The following is an 18,730-nucleotide window of genomic DNA, read 5'->3' as shown; positions in this document are numbered from 1 at the left end:
GGCTGGAGAATGATCACCTGAGCTTTGCAATGATCTGTAGGTTTGTGTGACAGCAGCGCTCCGAGGTCCAGAGAATGTGGTCTGGTGCACCTCCTCTTCCACCTCCCCTCCTTCAGCTTTATCCACGGAGGTCTGCGCTTGCCCAGAGGAATCTGATCATCTTGACCTTCATCATCATCATCTTCCTCATCTTCCTCCTCCTCCTGGTAGCCTCTCTGAAGCTCATGGGAGTTCATCCGATCTGTTTCATTGTGACACTTGACAGATACTTCATCCACTGCTCTTAATTCTGACCCAGATTTTAATTCACATCTCAGTTGTAATCCAGTTTCACTTTGATTTGGCGCAGCTCTTCTTTCATGCAGACTGGGTTGAGTGTTTCTACGAGAACCATGATACCAAAACACATCAAAACTACAACTGATGGCAAATGAACTACAATTGAGGTTGTATGCGATGGATGTGGGTACCTGCAGTTAGTGTGTGAAGAGCATTCGGCCCGATTCATCAGATCTGCTGCGTCTACATCTTCACATTGTGCCCCTTCTTTTGTATTTTGGGACAACAACCCTACATTCATTGGTCCACTAAACATCCCGGCATTCTGTAAGAAAAGCATCAAAAATTAACTGATTTGTCATGAAACATGTATGTTTGAGTGAATTTTCATTGTTTTTCTCATGAAACTTTATTTTGTGCTCATTTCTCTCTAGAAAAATTGAGTTTTATCCATAATAGCACAGAGATAGATGTAGAGTAGATTAGAGGTCACAGGACCCCAATACAAAGTCATATAGAAGACCTCCAATCTAAGAGACCTGAACTAGACCCACAAACATTTAAATTAAAGTGCAACATGTAAAGCCTGCTGAAGCGGTAAAACATATGGGTTGGTCAAAGGGTTAAATTTATGCCCAGATTAAAGGTTTGCTAAATAAACCCTTGCTTACAAAAAATAACTATTGATAATAAAGTTTTAGTAGTTTTGTGTGATTTAAAAATGGCTTCCATGAGCAAACAGCAGCTGAATGAAATATTTCATGTTACCGTTGGATCGCTCAAACTCTGAGCTGTGAGTCCGACATCATCCTCATCCTCATCCTCGATGCTGTCTGTGAATGCCTCACTGCTGCTCTCATGCTCTTCCTCATCTTCATCTTCATCACTGCTGGATTCTAGAGGAAACACAACAGAAGGTCATGAAGTCTCACATATTTTCATTATTTTTCTTCATTTCATCGTATTCTCCTCCTTCATCTTTGTCTCTCTCTCACTCTCTCTACATGAAAGCATGAATCATTTGTAGTTACATTTTCTCCACAGTTTGTCATTTACTGTGAGTTTCCATAATAGGTTCTAATTAAATTCACTATAGTAATGCTAACACATTAACTCATTCCCCGCCATTGACGAGTTATCTCGTCAATTATGAGTTAATATTTAACTAATAAATATGCTTTTCTGGACGAATTTCAAAGTGAAAGTGTAATACCGCTTTTATCTACTGGATGGCCAAAACCGAATTTATCAAAAACGGAAGTTAAAAAGAAGTAATGATTTATTTTAACTGCCTTTATGTTTGATAGTCATTGAGAGAGTCTGATCTCTAACATAAATTCCTTTACAAAAACGCAATTTTTTAAGCTTTTTCCTCAAAATGTTGTATTTTTGAAGAGAAATATCCATATTTCAGTGGTTAAATTAAGTGGAAAAAGTAAATATATAATGAAACGTTTTTTCCCCATTTTGTTTGTTTGTTTGTTTGTTTATTTATTGTTTGTTTGAAAGCAAAGGGTGTGTTCTTTAATTTGATATAATTTGTATGTTTATATATTTATAGAAGATAATTTTTCCTGCAAGGAATTTTGTGAAACTTTTGTTAAAATCACAAAAATGCAGGTGGGCAACTTTTCTCAAAAAGGCTGGCGGTGAATGAGTTAACATACAAGTAACTACAGCATTAACTGTGGTCGTCTCAATAGGGTTATTTAAAAATAAACACTTTCCTTATTTCATAAAAAAAACATGAATAAATGACATAATGTGATAAACTGTATAGATGTATGTTGTGTCAGTTGCTTCTCAATGATAAATTATTTACAAGTAAAAACATCAATGAGTTGTTTCCCGGACAGGGATTACCTTAAACCAGGACTAGACCTTAGTTTAAATATGAAATATAACAAGTTTGAACAAACATGCCTTAGTAAAAAAAAACTGGCGTGCATTTTGAGGCAAACAAAGGGCACTGATGTATTTTAAGATATGTCAGTACAAGTTGTTTTCAGTTTGGACAGCTCTTACACTTATTTTAGTCTATGACTAGTCTAATCCCTGTGTGGGAAACCACCACATGTGTTTAAAGCTTTATAAATCACCTTGGTTTTACTAATACAGATTAGGATGTTATTATAGTTTAGGATTAAACTTTTCTCTCACATGTACTCAACAGATAGAACAGCACTATTTGATATAAATCATTTTATATTTAATATGCAATATATACATTGTACAAACCCTCTGCTAAGTAACTATGGACTAAATAATGATTCTTTAAGTTTTGCTGACCTGGTGCTTTCATGAAAATGACAGATCACTGAAAGGCTATTAGTCAGTACTGGTTTAACAGTTAATGGATATTTTCTTTGTAGTTTAATGTAATCGTGTTTGTAATCTTTATCTGAAACTGACACACAGTAACAGTCATGCAGACATTTGCAATGCAAGAACTCTTCATGCATGTGTGATTCACAGACAGATTCAATACATCAACAGAATTAATCTGATTTGTTTCAATCCTAAATACATTTGATTACACTGCAAAATATCACTTTCTTACTTAGTATTTTTGTCTTGTTTTCAGTAGAAATATCTAAAAATTCTTAAATTGAGATGCTTTTTCTTGATGAGCAAAATGAGTAAATAAGTCTAGTTTTAAGACAAATAATACACAATTTAAGTGAAATTGTCCTAAAAACAACCAAAATTAACTGCCAATGGGGTGAGAAAAAAAATTGTGAAACAAGATTTCTTTTTTCTTAAACACTTAAGTCATGTAAAATTTTCTCACCCCATTGGCAGATAATTTAGCTTGTTTTGAGCAGAAATTCACTTAAATTGTATATTTTTTGTCTAAAAACTAGTATTATTTTCTCAGGTCATTTTGCTCATTAAGAAAATACATCTTGATTTAAGAATTTTTAGATATTTCTACTGAAAACAAGACAAAAATACTAAGTAAGAAAGTCATTTTTTGCAGTGTACTGAAAAGTATACTGACTGAATTTAACATTTTAAAGAGACATGGATTATAATGTATATACTATAAAATATTTCAGTGTTGCAAAGTAATTTAATATAAAATTTATATTAATAATTTTAAAATATAAAATTAATTTAAACTTCACTTACTGTTGTGTTTTCATGTCAAATGCATTTTTAGCTTGTTTTCTAAAAAAATATGCAAAAGAAAAGTGTGTGTCCTCCAGTAGTAATCTATTGTGTGTTCAATAATAATGAAAACTGACTTATACAGACAATAATAAACAATGAAAAAATACAAAAGTGGGTGCCATGGAAGAAATGTTTAGATTTATTTCTTTTCTTTTGAATATACATTAAATAGATGAGTTATATTATCCATTAACAGGAATGAAACAAATGAAATGGTGAAGCGTAACCAGCTGTGATATTAAGGAATGTTTGTTCAACTCTTAAAAGCGTTAGTTCACTCCAGAACAAATAGTTTTTAACATTCATTACTCACTCTCATGTCGTTCCAAACAGTTTTTGGAATTATGTGAAAGATTATGGGGGTGCCTCAGCCAAGCCCCCCGTCAGATGTGATCCTGGATCAATGTTTTAATTAAAGAAACCCCAAATTACCCTCAACTCAAACCCTAACCATTATAACCCCTTAAATTAGTGTGAAATAATAGTTTGAGAAGAATGTTTTTTTAAAAGCCCCCAATCCTAAATCTAACAATCTGTCAAATCTTCCAGAAAACTGTGTGAGGTGCACTTAAGAGTTTACATTTATTTCAGACAGAAATTTTCTAAATTTAGTTTATTGTGACAAATAATGGACAGAATTGTTTTGTGGCAGCGCAGCACGATAATTTTTAATTGATGTAGTATTTGAATTTGAATAAAACCAGGGCAGCCCATAATTTTTTGTTTTTTAGAGGGGGTCCGGGACCACCCCGCCCCCCCCCCCCCCATTCAAAAACTAGTTACACACCCATAACACACAAAGTAAGATATATTTTATCCTGCTTTTGTAAAAATGTGTCGAAGACTTAAGTTTCTGGGCATTGAGTTGCATTGCAGTGTATTTAGGCTCAGAAAGATCTCAGATTTAATGAGAAGTGTCTTCATTTGTGTTGTGAAGATGAACAAAAGTCTTATGGGTGTGGAAGGACATGAGGGTGAGAAAGTAATGACATCATTCCTGGGTGAACTAACCCTTCATCATGCAAACTGCTTTAGTAATTACACAGTTAAAATATGACATGTTGATTTAGTGAGAGGTTCTCAAAAAGGTATCCAGGGACCCCAGTGGTCCTTAATGCTTATCCAGGGGGTTCATAAAGTCATTTGTTATAAATGATATATTTGTGTTGTATTATTAGGAAGGGGATATTTACATCGACGAACCATGCCACTGTTTTAAGAGCATTTTAAAAGTATTACTGTTAATAATAATAATAATAACTTGAATAAGTTATAGAGTCCTCGCACCTTAATGCTCAGGCCCTAACAAAACAACTCCTCTAAAAAACACATGCATTTAAACATTATGAAACAAGTGTAAAAATATGCTTCTAAGTTAGAATATGCTTAGTAACTGTTTGAATTTTAAGGAGGTCCTTGGAAACTTTGGGGTCCCTGGCTGCAAAAAGTTTGTGAACCCCTGCTTTAGTGTAAAGATGGAGACTAACAGCACAGTTTACATCAGCTCAGATCTTTATAAAGGAGAGATGATGTCTATATAATGCAGGCATGTCTGAATCGTCTGAAAATCATGGATGAAATCACTTAAAAACAAAAACAATCGTTACACAAAACAAGGCAAACAAGTTTAAGAAATATCAAACACACACACACACACGTGAGAAACATACAGTACACTGAACGACAGCTCTGTTCATGCTTCAGTTATTAGTTCATAAAGAGTTAACCCCAACTCTGCCGCTGTGTCCCACCTCCATAATCCGTCTGTGTCAGACTAGCGGCCCGGTCTATAGCCAGAGCCGTCGCTCGGGTCCTCGCCAGAACTTCTTCCAGTTGCCCTCGAAGTGCCTGAAGTGACTTCAGTTCCTCATGCAGATCATCGCTGTCGACACATCACACAGGTTAAAACACAATGATAAATTCACAACTTCATTCCCTGCAGAAGCACCGATCAACACATCTATTATATCTGATACTGAATCACAGTGTATGAATGCAGTGAGGGATTGTGAGACAGCTGTTGCTGGGTTCTGACCTGTCTCCCTCACACTGAATGCGTCTGAGGTTCTGATAAAGAGACGTCTCGGACCTTAAAGATTCGTTCAGGATCTTCTGTTCAGACATGAGTTGCTGTAGGAAACACTAACAGACACACATATCTTAACACACATCTACAAAACATCAAGTATCTGTACCATTTTAGATGCTTTAATCACATAAAAAATGTCTGATTTGTGAAAATCATAACATGTTTATATAAAAGCCCATTTTCCCACTGCACGCACACGAGAACGTCTGACCCCTAAAGTCTGGTTCATTTGACTAGTGTGATTGTTCTGTACCGTACCGTGATGTGGTACACTCAACTAGGGATGTGCACGAATGGTTGAATATTGGGTCTGCGATAATAATTTGAATAGAAAAAATGCTTTTCGAATGTTTGTGCCACAGCAGGGTTAATGCTACTGCACATCTAATGCTTTTTCACCTTACCTGTACTGTCTTTTAAAGACTTTAAAGGCGGAGTACATGATGTTTAAAAGCCAATGTTGATATTTGAAATCACCTAAACAAACACGCCCCTACCCCAATAGAATCTGGACCTTCTGTTGATAGACCCGCCCCACACATACGCAACCCGGCAAGGATGTCGGTTAGTAGACACGCTCCTTACTGCTGATTGGCTATAAGTGTGTTTTGATAGTCGGCCCGTCTCCTTTTTCAAAGCGTTTTTCAAACATTGTGGACTCCGCCTTTAATGTAAAATATACATGACAATTAATTTGAGATTGCAAACTAATTTAAGTATTTAGAGTCTCAACCGTACCCCGGTACTCTTGCAGAGGTGCTCTCTCTGGTAAGGTTTAGTTTGGTTTAGGAGCAGGGCACAATGGCCGTCCTTTAAGCGTGATGTCTGCCAAACCACCACCAGCTGAACCCGTCTAATCTCCTTATCTGGGTTTTTTCCCCCTAGGACTTTTCCCATTGGGTTTTTCTCCTAGGGTTTTTTCCACCCCTGGGAGTCAGCCGACTTTGGCTTAACCCAGCACCCATTTCTATACATTACATATTACTACGCTCGCTTGTTCAGTTTAATTTCAACCGCTGTATTTTCCTACTTATGTTGTCTGTCGATTTTTCTGTGTTTCCCCTGCTTCTATTGTTGTAAAGCTGCTTTGAAACTATTACTAATTGTAAAAAGTGCTATATAAATAAAATTTAATTGAATTGAACAATGGTGTGAGTGTTAACTAGAGGTGTGCAAGATATATCGTTTGCATATATATAATACCATTGTTGTTGTTTTAACGATGTGCAAAATCATATTATTGAGTATACAGTATCACTTACTTTTCAAAAAACAGCCTTCAGTGCCCACAAATTCAATTTGCATATGCTTTCAGAGCATGATGTAGCAGCACATGTGATTGCAGCATGTGTATGGCTCGTAAAAATCAACGTTATATTAATTTTTAATACTTTAGCCGATCACGTTTTTTTTTTCAATTTCTGTCGCAAGCGGAGGACGTGCACGGGCCGGCTGTGGTTTTTCTCATGTCTTTCACGTGTGTGAGGGATGTTACCTGATAATCTGAAATCAAGGTCCCATCATGTGCTGCCGCCAGCGCAGAGCGCAACTCTAACACTTCCACCTACACACAGACACACACACAGACACACACACACACACACAGACACTCTTATTAATAATACAGAAAGACTTCACATCAATAAAAATAGCACTAAATTTATAGTGTGTGTGTGTGTGTGTGTGTGTGTGTGTGTGTGTGTGTGTGTGTGTGTGTGTGTGTGTGTGTGTGTGTGTGTGTTACCTCAGTCTGTTTGTATTTCTTTAGAGTCAGCTGTAATTCTTCTTTAATGGTTTGTATTTCAGGATCATCTTTGGCACTCATACAAACTGCTGCTCATCAGAAACACACAGAAGAGTTTTACAATGAACCGAATCAATGACAGTAAAGTGTAAATTTACTGTAGTAAAACTCACCCTGTGCTGTATCTGCTGGTGTTGAGCTTATTATCACCTCACTTTGAACCTGCAAAAGCTCCTACAAACATAAACACAGAGACTTTATCAAGACATAAAATAATAATAAAATAACAATAAACGAAATACATAAAATAACAATAAAATTAAAATAAACTAAATATATATAATAAAATAACATAAAATAATAAAATATATATATAAAATAACAAACTAAGTAAATGAAATAACAAAAAAACGAATAAGAAACATTTCTAAGCAATAAACAAAAAAGATGAATCTAAAATAAAATCAAAACTAAACAATAAAATAAAAATGAGGTAAATAATAAAATAAAATCTGATGGAAAGATTACTCATCACTTCAGATGGCGCATCTTACAGTTTTTCTTAAAACTACACAAATCTGTAAGTGCATTTCTCAAAACACAACATGATGGATCACCTGCAGACGTCTGTAACGCCTGTAAATCCTTCGTTCATTCCTCAAAAGTATAAACTTAAAAGATTATTAATTGTGGGATATTGACGCATTTAAGAGAGAGATTGGACAAGATCCTACACCTCGACCTGTCCCGGTCTGTTGGGATGTATTCCTCTTTCAATGCAATAATAAAACACAATAATCAGAATCATCCTTATACAGGATCTCTATGAACACGAACAGATGCTGTATGTTGAATGATCTGAGATTCTCATAGATATGATGATTGACAGATGATAATAAATAGATTAATCATACTGCATTGGATGACTTTTACAATAAACTAATGCCCAGATGTTTTGGGTGGTGAGACAATTCAACAGAGAACCAGTATAACAATGTAAGAAACAGCAGAACATTGGACATAATCAACTGCAAACTTTACAAAAGAATGAGAAATCACTGATGTGCAAAAGTAGTTTTATAAAATGAATCTGTGATCTGAGAAATGCACCAAAACACCTGAAATGTAAACGAGGTATAAATGAGGTGTCAGGTGTGTGTTTGTGTTACCTGTATGAAGTTTTCTTTCTCTTTAAGAAGACTCTTTAGGGTCTGTATCTCTCTCGTCGCAGGAACAGCTGCATCTCTTTCACGCTCTCGGTTCGCTTCATTCAGCTCCTGTTCACGTGACAAAAGCTGCCGGCGCAATTCCTGCACCTGATCCGAACGCTCCGATATCACCTGTCCCAACCGCATCCCATAATCCTGAGAGAAACAGACAAACACTGAAGTAAGAAACAAACCACTCATGGCATTTTAATTTTTTCAATCAAAAAATCTGAATCATAAAAGCTCATTGAAAGTTTTGTGAATGTTTTGTTTTGGTTGTCTGTACCTGCGTGTCTTGATCTCTTCTGCTGATGATGTCTAGCAGCTCTGTGATCTGTCTGTGGTGTTCCTGCACCTGTCTGCTGCGTTCTGACATCACTTCCTGAAACAGACGCTCTTTCACAGACAGATGAGATTGCAGGTCGTGTAGGATGTCAGCAGGGCCGGGCAACGCCTTCTTTAACAACGCTGACCTCAGTTCCTACACAAAATACTTTCAGTGACTTTTTGGCCAACACATCATACAGCTTGACAAACATGTTTGTGTGTGTTTACCTCGGTCTGTTTGCTGTGTGTGTGTAAAGCCGTCTGTAGCTGGTGTATGATGCTGTCTCGCTCTCGTATTGCGTGTGCATGTTTCTCATCGCTCTGTTCTTTCAAACTCTTGAGTTTTTGGCAGGATTCCTGCGTTCTCTCCAGATCCAGCTCTTTACTGCGCACCAAACCGTCCAAACTCTTCACACACACACATTTCAACAGGTTTAATCACAGATATAAACAGACGGTTTGTTTGTGTATTATGAAACATGACAACACACACCGTGATCGTGTCGTTGTTATTGTTCAGGATGTTGTTCAGTCTCTCCAGATCTCGGTCTTTTTCACGGAGGGCCAGTTGCAGTCGACGCACCTCGCAGTCTTTCTCTTCCAGACAGCGAAACTTCTCATCGATTGAATTCTAGACAAACACACAATCTGAAGAAATGAATCTCAAAAAGCTAGAGAGTGGTTGCTACTAGTATGTGGTTATCTAGTTGTTAGGATGTTGCTATAATGCTTTACAGTTGTTATGCTATGTTCAGACCAGCCGCGGTAGAGGCGTCAAGTGCGAGTGATTTCAATGTTAAGTCAATGTAAAGACGTGATGACGCGCGTCTGGAGGTCTCGCGGCGCAAATGAGGCATTTAGTGAGGCACAGTAGATGCAATTCTGCCTCATTTCGAAAATTGAGCGTTGCCGCAGGAAACGCGCGAGTAAAACATTTTGAACTTTGGCAGAAAAACGCGGCACGTTAACCAATCAGGAGCTTGTTCTAGTAGTGATGTGATTACAAAAAGCAAGTTGCAGAAGCCCCTCCCATGATGCAAATTTCTGCGTGAATGTCTCAATAACTAGAATTTCATGCGCGGCTTTCACGCGAAAATGAAGCAAGTAAACTGAAATTGTTCAAGCGGCAAACTAGACGCGGTAGATGCAAATTTGACGCCTCAGTTAGAGTTATGTTAAGTTGTAGCTTATTGGCCATGTTGTGTTAGAGAAGTAACATTTTAATGATATCCGTAACGTTAACTATAATGATAACTATATAAGTGCTAACATCACTGGACGATAACAATAACTGTTAATTCACTCGTGCGCTGCAGTACTTCTGCAAATCATTTACCTGCAATAGCATAAACCAATATCATAGATTTCCTTTATTAAATACTTTTGCAATTGTTAACATACCGTTGAACATGTAAATATGCTGTTCTTGTTGTATTTAAAGAAACTACAACCAGCAGATGTCTTCAGCACGCTGTGTTTCAATTATCTCTAACTATAATTTATAATTTTATGTTATGGACTTCAGTGAGGAGCTTCTTTACAGTCTCGCCTGTCATTCAGAATAAAAAATTTGAAGTCACCATGAAATTGAAATGAAAAACTTTAAAGTTTTAAAAAATAAAACAAAGTTTTTTGTATGAAATATTGTAGTTTTTTTATAAACAAGGTTCCCACGCCTTAGTTATCTTCAAATTCAAGGACCTTTAAGGACTTTCCAGGTCCAGTACCCTCAAATTCAAGGACTAAATGTGGGAACATTTCAAGTGAGAGCTAGTTTACATCGTGTTACCTTTTAAGACACGTTGTTACAGTTTCCTTTCGAGGGAACTCACGCTGCGTCACTGCGGTGACACTTTGGGGACGCCTCCAGGGGTAAGTGCGTCTGAATGTGTATATCAAATTCAACCAATGAGGAGGCTTAATGACAAAGACAGGGTGACGCGGGAGCCAGGAAGTATATCGCTATCTGAAATATTGCCAAAGACGGCGTTACAGGGACGCAGGAAGTATGGCAAGAGAGACGCAGCGTCTCGTTCCCTTCTCAGGAAACAACAGTTACATACGTAACCCGAGACGTTTTCATGTGTCAAACACAACTATGCAAATAAACATTTTGGTATGAATCAACATTCACATATAGAAGATATAAGCATTTAAAGCGAACAGTTTAGCACGTGTGCTTAAAAAGTCTAGAATTTTTATGATATTATTCTACACTACACAGGGAATAATATGGATTTTTCTCCCCAGAAAACTTCTTTCTCTTTTAATGACCTGTATCTATGTATCTATATTTTCAAAAACTTCCCAGGGCCTTGAATTTTCCCCAGATTCACACACTTTCAAGGATTTCAAGGAGCCGTGGGAACCCTGTATAAATGACTTTTATGTGCACTTCATTATTTAAAAAAAATTATGTAACCTCATAATCTTTAATCAAAAACGTTAACCTCCTCCCCTTCTCGAAATGACCTATCTTTACTTCCTATAGCGCGAGGACAGGGCTATCGGAAACTTGTTTCTGACGGGGAAAAGATCGCAGCAATTAGCAATTAGCGATTAGCAATTAACAACTTCCAATGATCCAATTAATTCTCAATGGACAAAATCAAGCATTTTTTCTCTCATTTCAGAAGCCGTTTCACTCGGATAAACATCACGATACAGAAAAGATCAAGCCCTACTTCTATTTCATGGTGACTTTAAATAGATTTGATTGGCTGTCAATGATTTATCGTTAATCAGTTGGAAAAAATGGCTCCAAAGTGATCCCAATGATATCTTTCCTTGTACCTTAATTGTTCTAGTTGTAATGTGAACTTCGATGTTCTTTTTAATTCAGAATGATTTTTAAAAGTATATAATCATCATTATAGTGTGAACGGCCCTTAATACTATGATCGTAACACACACCTCTAGCGCGCGGTCTCTGTCTTTAATGCGACTCCTCAGCGCGTCCAGTAATGCGTCTCTCTTCGGTGCTGCGGTCGATTCGTGTGAGCGATCCAACAGCTCTGAATACTCCTGCCAATAAAACACAATCACAGTTTGTCAGGCGGCTTCGATCCGTTACTCCAGATACAGAAACAGAAAGCATGCGTGTTACCTGCAGCAGCGCATGTTTGTGATGCAGGCGCTGCTGGAGTCCTGAGATGACTTTGTCTCTGTTTGTGATCTCTGAGCGAGCGTTCATCTCGTGATTTCTCAGCTCACGTGTTTTCTCCTCCAGCTCAGACCGCAACCACGTGAGCGTCTTACGCAGATCCTGCGAGCAGCACGTAAACCCACATCAAAGCCTGAAGCTAAAGGTTTCACACACACACACGGGGATGTGTTTTTTATGCAGACCTGATTGTGTTGCTCAGTGGTTTCTCTGTGCTGAAGAGCGTCTCGCAGGTCAGCCTGCAGTCGGTCTCGAGAGCGCGTCAGATCTTCCATGCGTCTCTGATCGAGTCTGTGATCTCGCTGGCTCGCCTCTAACTGCAGCTGACACAAGAACAGAGAGCTCTGCAACCCCATAACTGAGTCCACCGAGTCCACTGGAGTCTTCAGAGAGACACAAACATAGTGAAATAATGTCAGGTCACCTTTTATCGATATAATGTAAAATTAAGAACAGCAGTCAGACTCATGTGTGCGTGTTTACCTGCATGTGCTGCATTGTTTGGTTCTGAACTTCAATCACATGATGCAACTCCAGAGTCTAGAACAACACACATACACAAACTGAAGGCAAGAACGCTGCTCTTTATTTATGCTATTGTGCTTTGTATCTTTTACATAAGTGACTAAAGTGACATATTTCAAATATTCATCTGCTTCTTAAACCATGCGACCTCATAAGCACCTCATAGTCTTTAGTGCTCAAACTGTCCGTCAGGTTCTGGATGGTTCTCTCTTGGTCTTGTGCGGCCTGCCTGATGGACTGAAGCTCTGTTTCCATCTCACACAGTTTCTCTTGCAGTTTCTGTACAACACAACACACACACAGTTAACACTAAATATAAATGTTTCTAGAGCTAAAAGAGTTTTGAGCTTTATGTTTGCTTAAATAAGAACTAGCATCAAAGTTTAAGTCCTTTAAAAGAACATTTCACGCTCAATGCAACTTTACTTTAATAGACCACTGGTTCTCAAGATGACTTCAAATTATTTGTAATCAGTGGCGGCTGGTGACTTCTCTTCCGAGGGGCGCAAATTCAAAATATGTGTTTGTTGCGTCATGTGAACCTATGTGCATCATGTGTCTTGTCAAAAGAAGTGCCTGCTGCAGACGCTTCGAAGGGTTTATGATAAAAGAGACACTCATGTCTAGGGCTACAACGATTAATCGTGCAAATGAGCGTTTTCTCAATAAATGAATTTTAATGAATTACAGTGAAATCCCGGCACATCCCAAGCCAGGGGGCGCTCTCGTACAGGAACTCCATTTGTGCCACAGAAGTAGTAGCAGCATTACTAGCGCTATTCCAAAAAAAGTCTATAGGAATATTTATATCGCTGTTCTTTAAATTGTTTCAGGTATTTTTATGATAATAAAGAATGTTTTTTTAATGAGTGTTGCTTTTTTTAAATGCACATTATAAACGACTCCGACTCAATGATTTTACATTTTTTGGGCTTAACTTCTATACGTTACATTAGTAATACGTTTGTTTATAATGTTGATTTATAGCCGCAGCAAATTTAGCTGCTTGTGCTATCGTGTATTATGTTGTGCTATCTGTCGATTTTCTGTGCTTTTCACTGCATCTATTATGTAAAGCTGCTTTGATACAATTACCAAATTGTGAAAAGCGCTATATAAATAAAATTGAATTGAATTGAATTGAATTGATAAGGACTTCCTACTGAGATAACTCGTCAATTAAGAGAAAACGCTTCCCTGACAATGACGAGAATTTCCGGCTTTCCGCAATACAGCTATTATTCACCAGGTGGCGCACTTCCGCAACATATACAACCCGGAAGTAGCGCCTCACGTGAAAGAGAAAGAACTCTGTGTATGTTTTAAAGATCGCTCTGCATCTGATCTCTATCAAAAGTCCTTCACAAAAATTTAATTATCTCAGATGGGTGTTTTTGAAGAAACCTATTTGAAACATATTTGAGAGGTGATAAAAGAGAACTAATGAAGGTAGGATGAACGTTTTTTTTAAAGCAGAGGGTCTGTTCTTTCATTTGATATATTGTTTGTTTATATATTTAAAGAAGAACATTTTCTGGAAGGCATTAAACTTTTGTGAAAATCATGAAAAATGCTGGTGCTGGCTGGCAACTTCTTTTTAAAAACACTGGCAGGGAAAGGGTTAATAAGACAAAACAAGCAATAAAATAAGCTAAAACAACCATCAATCAAGCGATTTCTTAATGTTTTCTGATATTTTGTCTAGTTATGGCAAGTTATTTGAATGCGAGATAATCAAAATACATTGATTGTGGGACAGTGCATTAAATGCATTACTGTTGTTTAAATATTGTTGTGGGTCTTGCAGTGAAAATGGTTGAGAACACAATGTTTTTTCATTTCCTCAGAAAATAATAAACATCTCTATCAATTTGTAGAAATACATAAATAAAGTTCTCTGACCTTGTTGCCGGCTTCGCTTTCATGGATCTTCTGCTGCAGCGACTGAACCTGGAGCTGCGCTTTCTGCAGTTCACTGACACACTGTCCAGCTGCGCATTCGTACTGATTCAGCTGCGACTGCTGCTCCTCCATCAGACTCTAAAACACACAACATGTTTGTTGTCTCATGGCACTGATTCATGATGAGTTTGTCTCATTGCAGCTGCACAGAATCTCTTATGTGCATGAGTTCTGTTGCATTCATGTTATAAAGACATCAGTGATGCACTACAGACATTTGAATATTAAAAAGAGAGGAGGCTAAAACTGCTTTACATTACCTGCTTCAAATAAATATTGACTACACATGATAAAAAATTCTCATAGTGGTTTCCATTGAAATGTGAAGTGAATCTTTTTAAAATTTGCAAAAAAACAAAAACAAACTTCATTTAGGTGCCTTTCCATCAAGTTATTTGAGTGAATGACGGTGGTATTGGTAGCCAATAGAAAATAAAACAAGGCATGCTTAGAAAATGGAGAAAGGACTGCATTTAGTTATGATTGGGCAAAATTTTTCTAAATTTATTAGCAGTGCAGCTTGTCCAGTAATTGCCAAATTGAATGCTGTGCACAGAAGAAGGAATGCAGAATTTTTGATGCGGGCACTAACAGCAAGGGCATTATGATGATGTCAAGCTCCATATATGGTAAAGACAACTTCAGCTGATACAGCTAGATGATCAGTCACATGGGTTTAATGTTCCCTATGTCAGAATTTATTCGGCAAATGCGTTTCCATCTCAAATTATTCACATTTACTCTTTTTCCCATAGGTCAAAAACCACCTCAAGCCAGCGCAAAAACTTTTTAAGGCCTAAGCCACATGTACACGGGTGTTTTAAATATTCTCGTCTACACAAGTGCGGTTTAAAAAACTAAATATCTGCACACATATCTGAAAATGCAATAACAAGCAATAAAGCACTGTGCATAGCATGCCAAACCAACAGGTGGTGATATAAACCTAACCATAAAGCCATGTTGGCCAATCAAAAAGTTTGTTTCAGTAACCTGATACTGCATTCATTTGTGCACGAATGGCCAAACCACATAAAAAAGATGTGGTTTTAAAAATACATGTGTTTGTGTGGACATAACTGAATTAATTTAATACAATTCAAGGTTCATAATTTTAGAAACCTCTGCAGTAAATGGACCTCCTAAATACTGTGAAACATCTGACAGTGTTTGTCTTCAAAAACCTCTGAAGCATCTCAGCTCCATTAACTAAGTAATAAACGTGTGTGTGTGTGTGTGTGTGTGTGTGTGTGTGTGTGTGTGTGTGTGTGTGTGTGTGTGTGTGTGTGTGTGTGTGTGTCTTTGTATGTTTGTTCCCCCAGGGCTTTGTGACAGAACTAGGCCAACAGTATATCCACATTCACCATGTTAACCTATTTAACTAGAAAAACATGCTTTGGGTTAAATGAGGAAGACTTCAGGGATATAGTGAATGTCACCGACTGATGCGAAGAGAAACACAAGCGTTCATTGATTTAGTGTTGGTAAAGCTCAACAACACCTTCATTCATCTGTCAATCTGTGTGGATACAGTTGAAGTTTAAAGCTTTAAAATGAATCACAGATTCTTGTGACTGCACCATAAGCCTAAATACAGTGATTGTCTTATAGCAATTTTACACGAAACAGGCTGGCAGCTAGTTAAAGAGTTTGCATTAAGATATAATCAAATATGAAATAAAGCAGATTTGGCGTGCTGTCCGAGGGGAGGGCTTTGAAGAAGAAGGTACTCCCCCCTTCTTAACTGGGATAGATAAACCAGCTGAAAGTGAGGCGATGGGATGCTGCAAAAAACTGTACGGGACAGAAGTGAGGGACGGCTATATCATTGTTGTATCACTTCCCTCCATCATTGGCCTGTCTGCATGCTCACTTCAAGAGATAAAACCTGCAGAGCAGCGCAAACCATCTACTGTACACGGGAGGGGCGTTATGTTCATGTGCACAGATGTTAATAATCCTCACAACGAGGTGTAATAAGCCAAAGGAAAGACATGTCGTGATAGCACAGGACAGAGGTGTATAAAGAGGACTCTTTGCACTGACTGGTGGCCATGACCATGCTTCTCCCGAACTTAGTTAAATAAACTTGTGTTTAAAGAGTCAACCAGCTGGTTGTATCCGTGTCAGACACAAGCAGACACTCTGGTGGGTACTGACTGCATCTTTAATGTTGTCTTGTGAACCTGAAGAAGATGAAATGTATGGCCATGATATAAAAAGCACGTCACCTTTGGAACTTTCTGGACGTAGAAGGGCATGTACTCATCTTGTAAATCCCCCCACAGCTCCTCAAGCTGAGTCAGATTCACCCCTGGATCCAGCTGAATATGTGGAAGATCCGTCTCTTCTGTCCCATCATGAAACAGTTGTGTACTGTCCAGCTTAATTCGTCCACTGAAAAACCCAGTCTTTATCAAAACAGGAAGTTTACTGCCACGAGGGCTCTGAATTGGTCTGTACGCACATTTCTGAAGTAGTGACACCAGCTCGAGCTCTGATGGACGTCCGACAACCCCAATGTGATCCTCTGAAACAAAGCTTGAGCTTTGGTTGTCTTTGCTCCTTCCGTCCGTTTCTCTGTATTCCTGGGGAAGTGTGGTGGTGGGTGAAGCATCCAAGGTCTTATCCAGAGATTCCACCGAGTCTCGGAGCGTCTGATCTCCATCCGAAGATCTCGAAGTCACAGTCCGATCTTCACCGCACGCACTTCCCGTTTCGCTCGCAGAGTAACGTGTGGATGGGCCACAGGACATGCTCCTCGCCACCTTCCTGGGCACCTTACACACGGCCTCGTAGTCCGAGTCGGCAACGCGTAACGTTCTGCAACCTCTGCAACTTCGTGAACGGCGGCAAGTCGAGGACTGAGTATAGTGGATACACTCCAGCGTCTGGTTCTCATCGTCCGCCCAGGACTCGTACACGGAGTACACCATGTCATCCTGCAGAAGCGTGAGATACTTTGCGTCACGGATGTCAGATGTGTCCGCCGTGGACGTCCCACGTATATTGTTTTTGCGATAAAGCAGGCCAATGCACTGGCGCAGGTGCTCTTTCTCCTGCAGGAGTCTGTGGAGGCGCTCGATGGACAGGGCTTCCACACGAGCGATGACTGTGTCAAAGCGGTACATGCGCTCCAGCATAAAAGCACACTTGCTGCAGATGAATTCGCAGCGGCCATCTCTCTGCAAGTCGCAGCCCAGAGCTTGGGACAAGAGCACCTGCAGCTTCAGTTTGCCAGCTGGATGAAAGATCCATCTCCTCTGGTTACCACACAGCTCGCGGGCACAGATGCGACACACCTCCCTCATGTTCACTCAACTAGTAGTTTTTAACTTTAATTGTGATACTGCTGTCCATAGTGCCTGTCATTTCATAGAAAATTTACATTAAAAAAAGAGTTTAATTCCTATCAATAGCAGAGGTTTAAAAAAATCAAACATATGCATATAAATATACTGACTGATTGAGAGTCATGCTCTTAGATATACTCTATGACAATCCATATATTTGTCAGGAGTGCTCATCCTCAGGCTGTGTGCTGACACAAATATCACCAAGACGAAGACAAACGCGCCATTCCGCGCGTCTCCGTGAAGAAACGCGTCCTGCTGTTTCACTGTACAATGTGCGACTTGTGCAACGCGACGCGCGGATTCATTCCCGGATATAGACAGCAGCGGTGCGCGATGTCAACTCCCACCATTCGTGCAACATTGTATCACTCCATCAACATTGTATCATTCCACCGTATCACTCCATCATCGGCCTGTCTGCGCGCTCGCGGCACTTCCGATTTAAACAAGAGATAAAAACCTGCAGAGCAGCGCAAACCATCTACTGTACGCGGGAGGGGGGCGCGCGTTATGTTCACGCGCACAGATGTTAATAATCCTCAAAACGAGGTGTAACAAGCCAAGGGAAAGACAGGTACTTAATAGCACAATAATAGCTGAAGGTAATTCTCCATGTTTGTGTCTTATTTAAATAAACCGAAGCATGTCTGTTTCTCCGTGCGCCCCTTCGGACGCGAGCAGGTGAAATGACGCGCGACTCTCTAATGATTCACACAGATTAATATGATGAAAAGCGACATCTATTGTAGTTTAAATGAGCAATGCGATTTAATGATATATGATAAATCATTCATATCTTCTTGGCATGCTTTAAGAAAGCGTCATTCGTGAATATATATCATAGCAAGGATAAGGATAAATAAGTATTTAAATGTAACCACCAATTGAAATGTTTTAAAGAGA

The 18,730-nt window shown here is 38.7% G+C and overlaps 1 protein-coding gene across 4 annotated transcripts in view; it reads right to left on the bottom strand.

Moving 5' to 3' along the window:
* The window catches only part of LOC129443204 (myomegalin), a 34,382-nt gene extending 16,569 nt beyond the window's left edge, over positions 1–17,813 (bottom strand). For 3 of the 4 annotated variants that reach the window (XM_073864482.1, XM_073864483.1, XM_073864485.1), the window contains exons 1-19: positions 16,703–17,812; positions 14,412–14,549; positions 12,669–12,788; positions 12,468–12,524; positions 12,170–12,367; positions 11,928–12,086; positions 11,735–11,845; positions 9,315–9,452; positions 9,050–9,229; positions 8,781–8,975; positions 8,456–8,650; positions 7,460–7,520; positions 7,287–7,375; positions 7,038–7,106; positions 5,489–5,595; positions 5,205–5,335; positions 1,048–1,175; positions 471–604; positions 18–381 (exon numbers count right to left, since the gene is read on the bottom strand). In XM_073864482.1, the coding sequence (XP_073720583.1) occupies positions 18–381; positions 471–604; positions 1,048–1,175; positions 5,205–5,335; positions 5,489–5,595; positions 7,038–7,106; positions 7,287–7,375; positions 7,460–7,520; positions 8,456–8,650; positions 8,781–8,975; positions 9,050–9,229; positions 9,315–9,452; positions 11,735–11,845; positions 11,928–12,086; positions 12,170–12,367; positions 12,468–12,524; positions 12,669–12,788; positions 14,412–14,549; positions 16,703–17,782 (3,654 nt within the window). In that variant the 5' untranslated portion in view covers positions 17,783–17,812. Of the gene's footprint in view, positions 1–17; positions 382–470; positions 605–1,047; positions 1,176–5,204; positions 5,336–5,488; positions 5,596–7,037; positions 7,107–7,286; positions 7,376–7,459; positions 7,521–8,455; positions 8,651–8,780; positions 8,976–9,049; positions 9,230–9,314; positions 9,453–11,734; positions 11,846–11,927; positions 12,087–12,169; positions 12,368–12,467; positions 12,525–12,668; positions 12,789–14,411; positions 14,550–16,702 lie in introns of all 4 variants that reach the window. The other variant, XM_073864484.1, reaches the window with a different exon arrangement.
* Between the last annotated feature and the right edge of the window lie 917 nt (positions 17,814–18,730).

Source organism: Misgurnus anguillicaudatus, unplaced genomic scaffold (assembly GCF_027580225.2).
Source record: "Misgurnus anguillicaudatus unplaced genomic scaffold, ASM2758022v2 HiC_scaffold_26, whole genome shotgun sequence".
NCBI classification, from domain to species: domain Eukaryota; kingdom Metazoa; phylum Chordata; class Actinopteri; order Cypriniformes; family Cobitidae; genus Misgurnus; species Misgurnus anguillicaudatus.
The sequence above is the reverse complement of the archived record's forward strand: the minus strand, read 5'-3'. Positions and strand labels throughout refer to the sequence as shown.